General features: G+C 43.2%; 2 protein-coding genes across 7 annotated transcripts in view; one reads left to right on the top strand and one right to left on the bottom strand.

Moving 5' to 3' along the window:
• Positions 1-56: 56 nt before the first annotated feature.
• On the top strand, positions 57-5,659 carry ccdc113 (coiled-coil domain containing 113). 3 transcript variants are annotated; one of them, XM_052061773.1, is made up of 9 exons: positions 57-205; positions 530-659; positions 1,244-1,405; positions 1,481-1,618; positions 3,494-3,607; positions 4,047-4,139; positions 4,234-4,341; positions 5,227-5,367; positions 5,438-5,659. In XM_052061773.1, exons 1-9 carry the CDS (start codon positions 126-128, stop codon positions 5,567-5,569), a joined length of 1,098 nt encoding a protein of 365 aa, XP_051917733.1. In that variant the 5' UTR covers positions 57-125; the 3' UTR covers positions 5,570-5,659. The 3 variants fall into 3 exon arrangements, with proteins under 3 accessions (XP_051917733.1, XP_051917732.1, XP_051917731.1); XM_052061772.1 differs by lacking the exons at positions 57-205; positions 530-659 and having other exon boundaries at positions 903-1,405; positions 3,497-3,607; XM_052061771.1 differs by lacking the exons at positions 57-205; positions 530-659 and having other exon boundaries at positions 903-1,405.
• Positions 5,660-8,466: 2,807 nt separating this feature from the next.
• The window catches only part of srgap1a (SLIT-ROBO Rho GTPase activating protein 1a), a 59,727-nt gene continuing 53,673 nt past the window's right edge, over positions 8,467-14,520 (bottom strand). For 2 of the 4 annotated variants that reach the window (XM_052061629.1, XM_052061631.1), the window contains exons 20-22: positions 13,609-13,746; positions 11,191-11,581; positions 8,467-9,650 (exon numbers count right to left, since the gene is read on the bottom strand). In XM_052061629.1, the coding sequence (XP_051917589.1) occupies positions 9,243-9,650; positions 11,191-11,581; positions 13,609-13,746 (937 nt within the window). In that variant the 3' untranslated portion in view covers positions 8,467-9,242. Of the gene's footprint in view, positions 9,651-11,190; positions 11,585-13,608; positions 13,747-14,520 lie in introns of all 4 variants that reach the window. The other 2 variants (XM_052061628.1, XM_052061630.1) reach the window with 1 other exon arrangement.

Raw genomic sequence — 14,520 nt, 5'->3', positions numbered from 1 at the left:
TCCGCAGCCAAGAGAATCATTTTTCTTCAATGCGTTCATAAATAAAGGTTAAATAAAATAAACAAACTGTACTGTGCTTCCGGCAACACGAGCTATAGCAACCGCTGTTCTGTGCCTTAGCAACCATGGACGAAGATCGAGCCCCAATGGAAAACAGCCCACAACAGCGAGAACAGGACGTCTCTTCACGTATCCAACAGCTACAGTAAAATAGCACTCGATTGAATCACTTCGTATTAGAAAACTGTCAACTCTCCTGCCTTACACTTTAGCGATACAAACAGCTAATGCTAACTGACATCAGCTACCGTATCGAAATCGTATCAACTGTTTTCATGCTAACCACCTTACATTATAAGTGGCTTGTAACTGTTTTCGTGTTTAAAAAATGATATTAAGTTTGTTTACCTTATGTGGTGTGATTTGGGGAAAAAACACAGGGGGTTGGTACTGCAGTATACCTTTGTCAGCTCTGCAAGGAGTTAAGTTATTCTTTTGGATGTTTTTCATTGAATTGAATATCCACTAGAATATCCAACGCAGCACTCTTGGCAGAGAATGAGGTGTTTGAAAGTTTTATCGTCAACCGCCTGGATCAACAGGATCAATTGACCCACCATGCAGACCTGGGGGTAGCTGGTAGCCAAGTGGAGGATAGGGTAAGCTTATTACCTTACCTACACTCTGCATACAAAACAGTGCGTACAACCACACAATCCATTGATATCAATCTATGTATATCATATCAAATAATATCATAGCAAACATTTGTGTGGTACAAATAAAGGTTATCTTATCTTATCATTCAGCCTGTCAGGTGTTTGGAAAGGTGGGGAGTGTTGGACGGGATGAGCAGCCATGAGTGCAGGCAGGAAAAACCTCAAAGGAAGGCCAGAGTTTTGTGACTGAAATGGAAGGAAAGCTTGGCAAGATTACACATACAACTCATCACAAACACTGAACAAAAGAAAAGATGCAGACTAATTGTGAGGCATTGGACAACCAGAGGGTGCCAGTGGCTGATATTGGCGACTCGTATCAGCCCTTGCAATTCCTCAACACCTTTAATTCAAGCCTTTATTGGCCCGGTACTGTAACTTGTATTGGCACTCGGCCATCCGTAATTGTTGTCATCGTAAATACTAAAGTTTGTGCTACAGCTCTTGTTTTAGTTCTCATTACATTTCCTCATGATGCCACTACATCACATTTATATTCATGTGTGTATGTGCTGTCTTGTCAGGGTCAATGTCGGAGGCAGACATCTGAGGCCAACTTGCACGATGGTCTTTGGCAGCTGACCTTGATACAAAAAATGTATGTTGCACAAAGGGAAGTAGCAGAGATGATAAGAAACCAGCAGAAAGACAAGCAGCGGTCTGAAAGAATTCTGGCCACCTATAAAGTTAGTGTCGGAAACTAAAATAAAAATAAAAGTCAGGTGAACACTTCAATTTACACCCCTGTGGCTTCCTTTCAGGCCTCCTTCAAAGAAATTGAGCTACAGCGAGCAGACATTAGCAAAGACAAGAACGATTTTGAACACAGATTCCTCAAACCAATGAAGATGTCAGAAATTAATGAGCCAGAGAAGGTACTCTACTACATCAGGAGTAAGGTAAATTGATCTCTCTTACTTACAAGTGGGGTTTTATTTACTTAACTGCAGAGAGAATACCAGGCCAATGTGATGGGAATTTATCTGAGAAAAGAGTCCTTTGTTTTGACAAATGTTCCACTGTCTACTTCGCTTATCGTGTTTGGGCTCACGGCAAACTGAGGTCTATCTTACTGACTTGTGCAAATTGTATTTGAAACTGAAACATGTACATGATGTACATGAACTATGAATGTATTGTGATAAATATTATTATTGTGTGCAAATCAGAGTAGAATTTGATTTCTGCCATTGCATATTGCCAGAATGTGAGTGTCAAGAAATGAATTGTTTGCAATTGAGACTTCAAAGACGTACCGGGGGTTTATTAGAAGTGATGGTGTTGTTCATGAGACCAGCAGCTTATGTATTCCTAACAATAATGGAAGTTAATTAAGGCTGCCCGGTGGTCCAGTGGTTAGCGCGTCAACGTCACAGTGCAGAGGTTCAATTCCAGCTCCGGCCTTCCTGTGTGGAGTTTGCATGTTCTCCCCGTGCCTGCGTGGGTTTTCTCCGGGTACTCAGGTTTCCTCCCACATTCCAAAAACGTGCATGGCAGGCTGATTGCACACTCTAAATCAGGGGTGCCCATTAGGTAGATGCTGATGTACCGGTAGATCTGAGACAGGTCCCAAGTAGATCCGAGGAGAACAAAAAAAAAAACCAAAACAACCATTTGTGTGTTTTTGTACATGTGAGTAATATATATTTTTTGTGTTAATGTACGCTGCACCCTAATCATCCTATCAGTCTCATTTTCACAAAAAAATAAAATAAAAAAATGAAATAAAGCGGGTAAATCTTGAATTTACGGTGGCGCGTGAGTACGTCACCGGAAGTTGTTTGCGCTCTGCAGTCTGCAATTGCAGCTTGTAATCAGAGCTGTTGCGCTCTATCTTTTATCGTCATTATTCTCATTCAGAGTTTGCATCGTGTAAAATTCACCGAGGGCACGGGCAAAGAATAGGAATCTCGGAGGGCCCAGGGAAGCACTTTAAAACTGTACGAGAGAGCTACGATAGTAAACAGGCTGCAAAAGTGCATCGCATGCCTCAGTTTCAGGCTGTTTCTCATCATGACGTTCATGTGCGCGTGTGTGTGCGCGTGCGCGCGCGTGCCGGTAAGGCTAGATCCCGGGAGGTTAGTTGAACGAAAAGTAGATCTTCGGTCCAAAAAGTTTGGGCACCCCTGCTCTAAATTGTCCCTAGGTGTGAGTGGGAGCATGGAGGTGTGTTTGTCTCTGTGTGCCCTGTGATTGGCTGGCAACCGGTTCAGGGTGTCCCCCGCCTACTAACTGAAGACAGCTGGGATAGGCTCCAGCACCCTCCGCGACCCTTGTGAAGATAAGCGGATCGGCAAATGGATGGAAGTTAAATAAGATCATCCATTGCATTATGAAATGTATTCAAACTGTGGTTCTGTACATGTATGTCCCAAATAAAACATTGTTCTTATAATATATAGCATTAGAATTTTTCATCAAAACTACATGCATTTTTTTTTTTGGGTCATGTACTTCATTACTATAATATATCAATATGGTGAGTGTTTATGTGTGCCTCTCAGAACATCACGACACAATCCAAAAATATGCTTGCATGCTGAGAAGTTTATGTGTTGTCCCTCATCCCATTCATGCTGTCTTGCAAACTATCGGTACTATGACTACTAAATGGCAATGAAAATAGAACCTTCATGGCAGAGCTAGTGCAGTGTTATGATGCATACCGTCGTGATAGCGAGGAGGAGTTTTCTTCTCTCTCTTTCTGCAATACTGTTTGCCATCCATCCCCTCACTCACCACCTGTTGCCTTTTGTGTACTGGACGACATCAAGCAGAGCACTCAGTGTGACAAGTTGAAACTGAAGATTCAAGGCCTGAAGGCACGGGAGAAGAGGCTCCATCTGCAGCTGCAGGAGAAAAGAGAGCTGAGAAAAGCAGGACTCGAGGTGAGCACAGGAAATGTAAAGGGACATCCTTAGACATGAGGGTGGCCACTGTACTCCCCTTACACGAGCTTAGTGTAGGGTTGGTATTTTTCCGTTCCCCATTCCTTATGTGTTTCTTTTTATCTTCGAAAATGGGGCGCTATAAAAGACAACCTTGTGAATTCCTGTTCTGTATCCCCCTGTTGGTGAATGTTTTTTCTGTCTTGAATGGGTTGTGCTTTTTCAGTTTTGCGACACTTTGTGGTGCAGCGACAAAGAAGCGATTCTGAATTGGATGGTGCAGTGTTTTCAAAACTTAAAGTACATCATTACCCTAAAAATAAATCTCATTTCAATGTATTCACAAATGCACTTCCTCAATGGGATAATCATGGCCGGTCAGTCTATTTATGTTTCATTTTAAACTTCACGAGATTCTTCAAATGGCTTTTACATCCAGGACATTTTCTTGGAAGACAGTGAGCCAACCATCGACCTCGAAGAACTCCAAGTCAAACGTTTACAAGCACAGCGCTCCCTGAACTCCCACAAGGTAGCTCACATGTTTGTCAGACCAAGTTAGTTTATGCCACCGTTTTCAATTGCCGTTTGGTAAATGGGAGGGTTGTGTGTGTTCTCATGGACAGGAGAAGCTTCAGCATGTGACGCAAGAGTGTGCACAGCTGAGCAGCGATATCATGAGGATGAAGGAGAAGTTGGAGAAAATAGAGGAAGACATATTCCACGCTGAAGAGGTTGGACAACAGTCTTTTCAGCGTGCTGTGGAATGTCAAGTTTAATTGACATTCCACTGACCACACCCACCATGCCTGATTACTGGCAGATTTGTTGAATCAGGAAATCTGTCAGACAAAGTGAAGCAGGCCACAAGATCTAAAAAAAGAAACACATTCTGCCACAATCAAAAGAAAGTGCAGAACGACCAAGAAACAAATTGATTAAAATGTATGTCAGTCTGGCTACAAAGCACTTCCCAGTCTTTCAAACTCCGGAGAGCCACAGACACAAACGACAAAAACTGGGAAAACCAAAATTACTCCCAAGAGTGCAATGGTTACTCATCCAGAAGGTCACAAAGAACTGCAAAAGGCATGCAGCCCGTTTCTTGTGGAGAAAAAAAAATGGATCAAATATGGGGGTGAGCATGTAATGTTCTGGGGTTGCTATGCTCATCCAGGACCTGTATCTAGATGACTTACTGCCAACATTACATTTTGCAGATCTATATTTTGGTCATTAATTTGAGCTCAAATGCTCATGGGTTCTGCAGCAGGACAACAACCTGAATAAAATATAAAAAATGTGTGATGATATGAAATATTTGAGGTAAATTTGCAAATAAATCAGAGCAGTGCAAATACATTTTCCAGTTCACAAGTAAGATGTGCTGCTTCGTGAGCAAACACTGGACCTTCCTATAAACTGGGAGAAAAGAATTAGACTCGTACTAGACTAGTAAAGTAGACTAGTAAAATTCCATTCCATATTGGCCTGGTATGCAAAATAAAGTGTTTTCACCTCTTCTGGTAAGCCATTTTGGATTGTGAGACAAAACTCTCAGACTGCAATCTTTTTGACATTGTGGCATTTCCTTATCTCCGCTCTGCCCACCATCTCAGGAGCGTTCGAAGGCTGAGGCCCAGAATAAGCAGCTGCGCCGCCAGATGTCCACTTACCAGGCACCTGACGTCGCTCAGTATCTGCAAGTCAAGGACAAGCACAAGATGCTGCAGCAGAGTGTCCACACTTGGCAGAGGAAGGTTAGAATTGCTGAGGTCAACCACTGTGTCATTTTGTTTTGTAACTGATCATCTCTTCTGATCTGCCCAGATGACCTCCAAATCTAAATTCTGGAGCCAAAACAGAGACTCTTCTGTCAACAGTGCAGATGCTGGAGCTGCTAACGGGGAATGTCCAAATCCAGTGACGCTGCCATACATAAAACAACATGGCAAAGCTTAGATTTACATAAGAAGCTCCCGCATTCATCAACTTCAACTACAGTTTAGTTGAGCATTTACTGAGTTGAAATAAATTCATTTAAACAATTCAGATTCATGAAAATATAAATTTGTTATTATTTTTTACAAGTCAACTATCCATCCATCCATTTTACGATCCACTTTATCCTCACAAGGGTCTGCTGGAACCTATTCCAGCCGTCTTCAGGCAGTTGGCAGGGCACACCCTGAACTGGTTGCCAGCCAATATACAGTATACAGATAATATTGAATTTACAGCGAAATATTAAGGGTGTGGAATTTAATCGATAGTAATCGATACATCGTTGCGCACGTGCGCGATGCGAGTGCATCGGCTCATTCACTGGGTACGACGCGATTGACGGGTGAAATCGAGATTCATCACGATGCATTGGTGGTATCGGTAAAATCCGATTCAAGCGCCGTTTTATTCATGTTAAACGTCACCTATCTGCCCTTTCCTAGGCGCATTGAATGCACCATCATTGTTTTGCGTTGAATACGGACGGTGGCCGTGCGTCACATACAGTCCAGTACACAACTAGCGAAACACTATGGAAGTTCGCGCAAGCAGCAGCGAGGAAACTACTGTACTGTATTTAATGCTTCCGCAACATTCAGATTTTCTGTTTGGAAATACTTACGGCTTCGAAAAGAAAGACGGAAAGATTGATTAAAGCTCCGTAATTTGCAAAGAAAGTCGCACTACGAAGCCATACAACGGCAGCACCACAAATATGCAGACCACTTAAAACGATGGCACCACATCACCGACAAGTTTCCCGCCTTCCCGTCCAGTTCCTCGTTGGACACCGTAGAAACTCTTGGCAAATCAGGTCAGGATCAGACCCGTGACCGCGCAAGGAAAAACTATATATGGATGACTCTTTTGGACGTTTCATTTTGACACTCAGTGAGAGTTATGGGTCGTGACCGAAAGAACGAGATCCCGGATACAAGCGGCCGAAATGAGTTTTCTCCGCAGGGTGTCCGGGCTCTCCCTTAGAGATAAGGTGAGAAGCTCGGTCATCCGGGAGGGGCTCAGAGTCGAGCCGCTTCTCCTCCACATCGAGAGGAGCCAGATGAGGTGGCTTGGGCATCTGATTCGGATGCCTCCTGAGCGCCTCCCTGGTGAGGTGTTCCGGGCATGTCCCACCGGGAGGAGACCCCGAGGAAGACCCAGGACACGCTGGAGAGACTATGTCACCCAGCTGGCTTGGGAACGTCTTGGGATCCCCCGGGGAGAGCTGGAAGAAGTAGCTAGGGAGAGGGAAGTCTGGGCTTCCCTGCTAAAGCTGTTGCCCCCGCGACCCGGCCCCCGGATAAGCGGTAGATGATGGATGGATGGATGGACTCAGTGAGAGTGGTCTGTGTACGCTACAATACACACAGCAGCTTTCAGGCTGTGACTGGCACATTGTTTCAATTGTATTTTTTTCTGTCCTATGGAGATGGATATTTCATATAAGACACTCAGTGAGTAGTATGTTTGTTTTTACACTACAGCAACAGCTGTGAGTCTCAGGTGGCAAATTTTTTACATTTTCTTTGCACAAAACCCAATTGTGAAAGGGCTTAGTTTTACACGTTCTACTGTTTATAAGGAATAAAGTTGTCTACTTTTTGCAATACCCTACTGAATTTCATCATTTTAAAAACTTTTTGTGTATTTGCATCATGTTTAATTGCACAATATCACAACAAATTGCACTGTATCGTATCGGATCGCATTGATTTGAACTAAATGTGTATCGCGTCGAAGACGGTGAGACGTATCGCATCGTGTCACCAGAAAAATTCCATGTATCGTTTAAGTATCGCATCGCTGGTAGTGCATCGAGATGTGTATCGAATCATCCTCAGTGCTGAGATTCACATCCCTACTAAATATATGACGAATCATCGTTATCGTGACATGATGGATTCAAATTACATCAGTGAGCCTTTTACGGACAAAAACTGAAGGCGGAATTATTTTCTGTGGCACATCACCGTTCCTTTGTATGTTAATGACTGGAATTTCTTGCAATAAAATGTGATAAAGTCATCCTGCAGAATAGTACAAATACACATTCAGCTATATATAATAAATGTTGCACGCTTCTCCCCTGTTAACACTGTTTGAAAAGAAGCGTATACAGTGTACTGTATAGTGCAAAGTAAATATAAAATGGAAAAAAAAATTTTTTTTAATAAAATAAATAATAATAAAAAATAAATACCTCAGGCATAAACTGCATGGTGCATAAAAACGACCTCAGACTGGACAAACCATTTCATTTATTAGAAAGAAATCCTTTCCGGTTTATAAGCCCTCAAGGATTTTGTTACATACAGTACATGCCTTATCTACAATTACATACATCCATGCGCAGTGGGTGAGCTGCTCAATTCTAAAAGTTGTCATTTAACTCTTGAGGATTGCAACATTACACATAGTCATGTGTCTTCGGAGCAGACAACGAGTGAATGCATACATGAACGAATGTACACATCTTTGAAGGCACTTTCACAAGTACATATTATGTCATTACAGTATGACGAAAGCACACTTGTCCACAGGGATGTTTGCTTACACTATTTTGTTTGCGCTCTAATCTATGTCAGCTCTACTCTGAAACAAAAATATCAAGAGTTAGTAAAACTATTTAACTTTTCATGAATGTACACACAATGTCTGCCGAGCCACTGACAGCTTAGGCCTGGAGATTCACTCTTGAAAGGTTTGTAATGTTACAATGCTGGCTACCATTTCAAGATTCCCCCAAATCCCGACTGAGATTTAAACATACATGACAATCGCACACGCTGACACGCAAGACCTCCATCTCCTGCTCTCACACAGGAAGTGTTTATGATCTTGACAAGGAGAAATGGCCCACATGGCACTCCTGTGTGTACATATCGTGTGTCCTTCTGAACGTCCACTGCCATGCTTCAATTTGTCTTCAGATATGAATGCCAACTAAGATACAAATTTGCATTCCACATCACATTGGCATTTCATATACACTACTAGCAATAATCGATGAACGGGAGACATTTCAGGATGAAGCTAGAATCCACAATAGCCTAGATTAGTGAACTGGATTTGACCTCCTCTAAACATTAGAATGCACATCCAACTGTTCACCCGCTTTCTAGGAGTAATGCTTACTTTAGATGGCATCTATGCAAAACATATGGAGATGCAATGGTTTTCTCGAATTGTCCAAAAGCAAAACCACACACCAGATGACGTCTGTTGCACTGCACATCACCGATTCATTTCTGAACAGAGAACCGCAAAGTCAATCAGGTCAAGCAGCACTTCAGTCCTCATCACACCAGCGTCACAATGGCAACTAGGGCTAGGTAAAAAGACAACATTGCGCCCGCCTGGTTTCGAGCCTGACTGAAAAACGTTACATGCACCATGGTGTATCCACCTTACAACCGCTAACCTAACTAGTGCACACTTTATGTGGGACTATGGGAAGCTTTTGTGATTTGTTGTTCAAGTTCATTCTTAACACACTGCGCTAAGACCTTTAATTACAACTCTATTTTTTCAAACTTCAAGGCTGTGACTATACTTTACACTCTGAAAGGCCGGTGTTGGGGAACCTAAAGTATCTGTTGTGGAAGTCGCTGGTTCTTTTGCATCCCAAATGTTACATGGTGCAGGATTTGTCCAGAGGATCCTGAGGCAACGTCGGAGGAGGCTGCGATACCTGACTGGACTTTGGAAGTACCATCGGTTTGGGTCTCAAAGCGGGCGGCTTAAGCTGCACGCCCATGCGAGGCATCACGGCGGGTTTGAAGGTGCTCATGCTGTCGCTGGTTGAGCCGGCGCTGCGGCGGAATGGCGGCTCCGTGTTGGCGGTGGACCTCAGCATGACGCCGTGGATGGGGTGGCCCAGGGACTCCCTGGAGCTGTCCGGCGTGGGACCCCCGCCCCCGCTCACGGCTTGCCTCTGCTCCAGCGTGTCCAGTACCACGTCGGGGGCGTGCTTGACTGAGCTCTGGCGCTCCAATTCCCGCAGCTCGTTCAGAGCAGTGTTCATGGTTTCTTCGATGTCCTGCGGAAGACAAAGAGAATGTCTATGAGGGAGGCAGGAAAGAAGGCTGAGGAAAATTTGAAATAGTTGCCTCAATATCACTTTGACGAGCTTTTGGCTTCCCCATCAGAACCAGTTGTTATGAACTAAGGTGTTATGTGAAGCGGCTACACATATCAGTACAATGGTAGGTCTCCACAAATATTTTTCCGTTCATTTTATTCCTCCGTTCCTCATTTAAAAGTGATGGCGCTTGACCAACAAACATAACATTGACTTAATACAAAATGAATATCGAAAATCTCATTCGTCAGCTGATGGTGATATTGTGTTCGACATCATTCACTCATTTCCAACTACCGAATCACTATATGGATTGTCATTTGTACCGCATGCAGAGGACTCGATACTGTAGTGCAGGCATCACCGAAATACTACTCAGGCGCAAAATGCTATCGCTTAATTACGACGTGACTGGATCTGTGTCAGCTTGTAGACCTTGCGTAACAAATACTGAACTAAATAAATTATAATACCTTTAAATTGTTTTCAACCACAGGTATTTTACAAAATATCCATTGCTCTACTTCCAATTAGGTGTCTGCACACCACAACTAATTTCTTTACACGCACACCGCATCATGGGATATATTGATTGTCTGGTTATATCTTGTTCACTATTTAAATGTATTGTGAAATACATTGCGGGCACTATATTGGTGATAACTACGCAAGGGAAGAAACTGGATAGGGAGAAATTTCAAACAGCCATCAACACAAAACATGAGAGAATGCAGAAATCAACAAGCAAGGAGGCATTGCAAATTACACACACAAACAACTAAATAACCTGGCATTGGTATTCTCCCACAAGACTTGGTCATGAAAAGTATGCAGTGAAGAGAAGATATGGAGGTGGGAGTATGCACTGCCAAGCACTAGCTGTGAGCTTTTTGTTTTCAGTATTAATCACAGGGGGTCCTGAACAGGGAAGTGACACAAAACGCAAGGGGAAAAATGGCCGAATGCAGTGTGTTCTATTTTACTAGGATCCTAAAGCTGTAACTTGGGGAGCCGCAAAATAATTAGCCATCAATTAGGACAATTTAGAGTGTTCAGCTAACTAAACACGCATGCTTTTGAAACGTGGGAGGAAATACCCTGATAAAGCCAATGCAGACATGGGGAGCAAACGTCAAGAAATGTCACACACTTGACCTACGTGCCATTAAATGCGATGCACTGGATCATATAGTTGAAATCACTACAACATTTGTAATTCGGCTACTACTACTACTACCAATACTAATACAAAAAATTGGAGTGATAATAACTTGAAAATGTTTGAAAGTGATTTTCTAACATACAGTAGGACTTTTTTTGTGACTTTAATAGTGCAGACATTGTAGTGTGCTGGTGGTGCCTGTCAAGCTGGTCTCTTGCGTGTACTCAGCACAGACGCGATAGCAGAAGACAGGGACTGACTAGGTTTTTACAGTGCGGGGCAGGGCTTTGACGGTGCAGAGAACTGCGGTGGGCTCGCCGCTCTTCCCGCGCTGACCTGAGCGATGGTCTCCGGGTCCAGGGGCTTGCCGCCGTGGTGGTGGTGGTGATGGTGGTGGTGGAGGTGAGCCTCGCTAAAGCCCGTGTACTGGCCCGATGAGGTGGAGCGACGAATGGGCGGGCTTTCCATCTTCTTCAGGGACTCGTGCCGGCTGATGTTGGTCAGACTGCCATGGCCGGTGCGGCGCAGACGCTCGGGGCTGTCCGCCGGCAAATGGTTACGGCTCCGTAGCATGTCGCGTGGACTGATGTGTCCTAGGACTGGGGAGCCCATCTCGGGCGTGCCTCCGTGTCTAGGATGACCTTGCTGGGAGGAGTGCATCATGCAGTGGCTGTCGTTGGGGCGTGCAGGGGGGTGGCGGGACGGTGGGTCTGATCGTTTTCTGTGCCTGCTGGAGGAGAAATGCAAAGAAAATCACTGTGACTCAAAACCCCGAAACTCAGAACAGTGAGGCAAGGAATTACAACTCTATCACTGTAGAAATATTTTAGAGGACAGTCAAACCGATAAGAGCTTTAGTGTGAGCCACAATCAATCAATCAATCAATCAATAAATAAATATCGCTCTGTGGAAAATTGGTGCTTGGAAAGGAACAACTGCAGCAACTCATAATCGCCTGCAAGGGGCGCAGTCTGCATGTATTGTCGATTAAAAAAAACAAGTCATCTGCGTTGTTCAGGTTAGAAAACAAAAACAAAAAAACAAAACAAAACCCAGAATACAGTACATGCTTTTTCTAAGACAGGGACAGGTGAGTACCTTTGTGAAAATTAAATCAATCATAAATCAACATGTGAGGATATGCAGAGCAGAGAGTGAGCAAGGTGAAGATCATCTGCGAGATAATCAGTGCTGCTGTTGCGAGGAAGAGGAGCCAGTATTAAGGATGATATGACAAACACACATTCACACACTTGCACTGGTGAAAATGCTCAATTTCAAAGAGGAATCACCGATAAACGTGGAACAGAGGTAGTGCAGCTGTGCATTTTTTAAAAAGCACAGGTGGTCATGTCTCTCTGTGCAAGTGCAAAGATGTGTGTGTGTGTGTCAGAAAAAGGGAGAGACAGAGAGAGTGTGTGTGTGACACGTTTCAAGGTCACTAAATCCAGCAATAAGGAAGTAAGTAAGTTTTTTTCTTCCCTAATTGAGTTTTACAGGACGTAGGTCACAATGTGGAAAAGGTTTTGAAATTATTTCTCCTTATATACAATCTATGACTGTATCTATCTATATATATATATATATATATATATATATATATATATATATATATATATATATATATATATATATATATATATATATTTAAAGTACATCTATATTTTTGATCAAATATAAACGTTTAATATTTGCCAATAAATACATGTTCTACTGTACTTTCTCCAGTATATCCTGCATTTTTTTCAGAATCATCTAAAATGTCAATGAAATTGCAAAAATTTGCCACATTAACAGTTACCCATACTTAGACGTTGTGAATAATGTTTACTTTTCATCCCAATATGACGAATGTTAATTTTTTTCCAATTGATATATAAAAACACTATCTGGTTCGCCGCCCTCCGGGCGGCTCATCAGCTAGTTCCTGCGGAAGGCTGGTAAGGTGGGCCTTCGGCCCACAAATGTGTTGTTGCTTGGTTCAACTTTTTGTTCATCTTCATTGCTTATCGCGAAAATAAAGAGATGTTTAGTTCTACTAAATAACTAACAATTTCATTGCAATGCTTGTGGGTAGACAACATTTTTTCGCTAAGATGCCCGCGCGATCGTAGTGATCCATTGCCTGAGCGGCGCAGTGGCGGCGCGGTGAAGTAGGTACGTTTTGAAAAGGGACAGACGGAAGGACAGACCGCGTGCGGGACGACGCGCAATATATATATATATATATATAGATAGATTTGTGGCCACTCATCGTGAAACACAGAGCAACGGAGAAGGCGCCATATTGATATGACCTCACATCATATCTGTTGCTACCGTGTTTTTGCTCAAGTTACTGCATAGGATTTTATGATAGAACATTTACAAAAAAGTCACCAAAAACTTCACACAGCATGCAGATTATTTTGGTTTTCGGCACGTCCACACACATGAAATGTGCTGACACTTTGCCCCTGCTGAGGGTCATGCATGCAGTTCAAAGGGGCGTGTCTTATCGACTTATTCTTCATATCTATTGAACCGGTCGGTTGAAGTGCTTCGATGGGACGCAAAAACTTTTTTTTTTTTTACACAATTTGCACCACACCATGCGTTTGAAATACAAACTATGAATGCTGTGAATGTTTTAATACATGAATGTAATAGTAATTAACTAATCACAATGAAAGCGTTAAAGTCCCACCCCTAGTTTGACTCTTTCTCTTGATGAAACGGCGTTCAGTATTCCTGGCGCACATTCATATACCAACCTGGTGATGAAGGCCTCAGAGATCCTGCTGTCAGTGGGTGAACTGATGTCTTTCCCTGAGCATTTATCCTCCGCGGCATGGCCGCTGCTAGCCTCACTGTCAGCCTTCTGGCTCAGCGTGTCCGAGAAGTTGTCATCTCTAGGACAGAGACAGAGGAACACTGAGGAAACAGAACAGTCAAGCATGCGTTTTGGCCTCACAAAGGCTGATATTCTCGAGTCACGAATGCCATTCGAATGGGTTTCAGAACACTCTGCGTCTAGAGTACAGCTGGGGGCTTTCTCAGAGCACACCAAGAGCAGAAGCATTAGAGGACATCACCCGGCATGAAGTGGTATTTGCAATGTATATTATGTTTTATTACAGGCTCCTTTATGGGACGCGAAAAGACCACAACAGTTTCTGCACTTGCACTCCCTCACCCTTCTCAGTTTAAGACTGGAACGGGATGCATCCTGGAACAACCAGCAGTAAATGTCCTGCTCTTTCATGAAGCAAGAAGACATCAGCAGTGGCCCTTCAGGTGATTTATTCAAAGAGGCACCCTGGCTGGATGTAAGCTAAGGAAGAGTCTTGTGGGCTAGCTACTAAGAGTTTCGGGTGAATACGTTACTCTCCTAACAAGACATTTACCGGTGATTAATTCATAAGGCAGCACCAGCAGTCACCAACACACAGGATATGCTTGTTAGGGCACAGAGCGAGAGACAGAAGGCCTGGTTTGAGACTCTAAGAATGGGGAGCATCACATTTCTAATACAAGAGCTGTATTAAAAGTCCCATGCTCAAGAGAACTTCTCTTTGATATTCAAAGAACCCCCCCCCCCCCAACTCTAACAAAATAGCACGATTGAGAGACATAGATGCTAAGCTAACATCTATGCTCCATGTCTAGCCATACATTGTTTTGAT

This window comes from Hippocampus zosterae, chromosome 3 (genome assembly GCF_025434085.1).
Source record: "Hippocampus zosterae strain Florida chromosome 3, ASM2543408v3, whole genome shotgun sequence".
Taxonomy (NCBI): domain Eukaryota; kingdom Metazoa; phylum Chordata; class Actinopteri; order Syngnathiformes; family Syngnathidae; genus Hippocampus; species Hippocampus zosterae.
This window is presented reverse-complemented; position numbering and strand designations above follow the sequence as displayed.

Excerpts from the sequence above, each read along its gene's own strand:
- ccdc113 (XM_052061771.1), top strand. The coding sequence starts at position 974 with ATGCAGACTAATTGTGAGGCATTGGACAACCAGAGGGTGCCAGTGGCT. Across the intron at positions 1,406-1,480 it reads GAATTCTGGCCACCTATAAA|GCCTCCTTCAAAGAAATTGA; the intron begins GTTAGTGTCGGA and ends GCTTCCTTTCAG. Across the intron at positions 4,140-4,233 it reads GCTCCCTGAACTCCCACAAG|GAGAAGCTTCAGCATGTGAC; the intron begins GTAGCTCACATG and ends TCTCATGGACAG.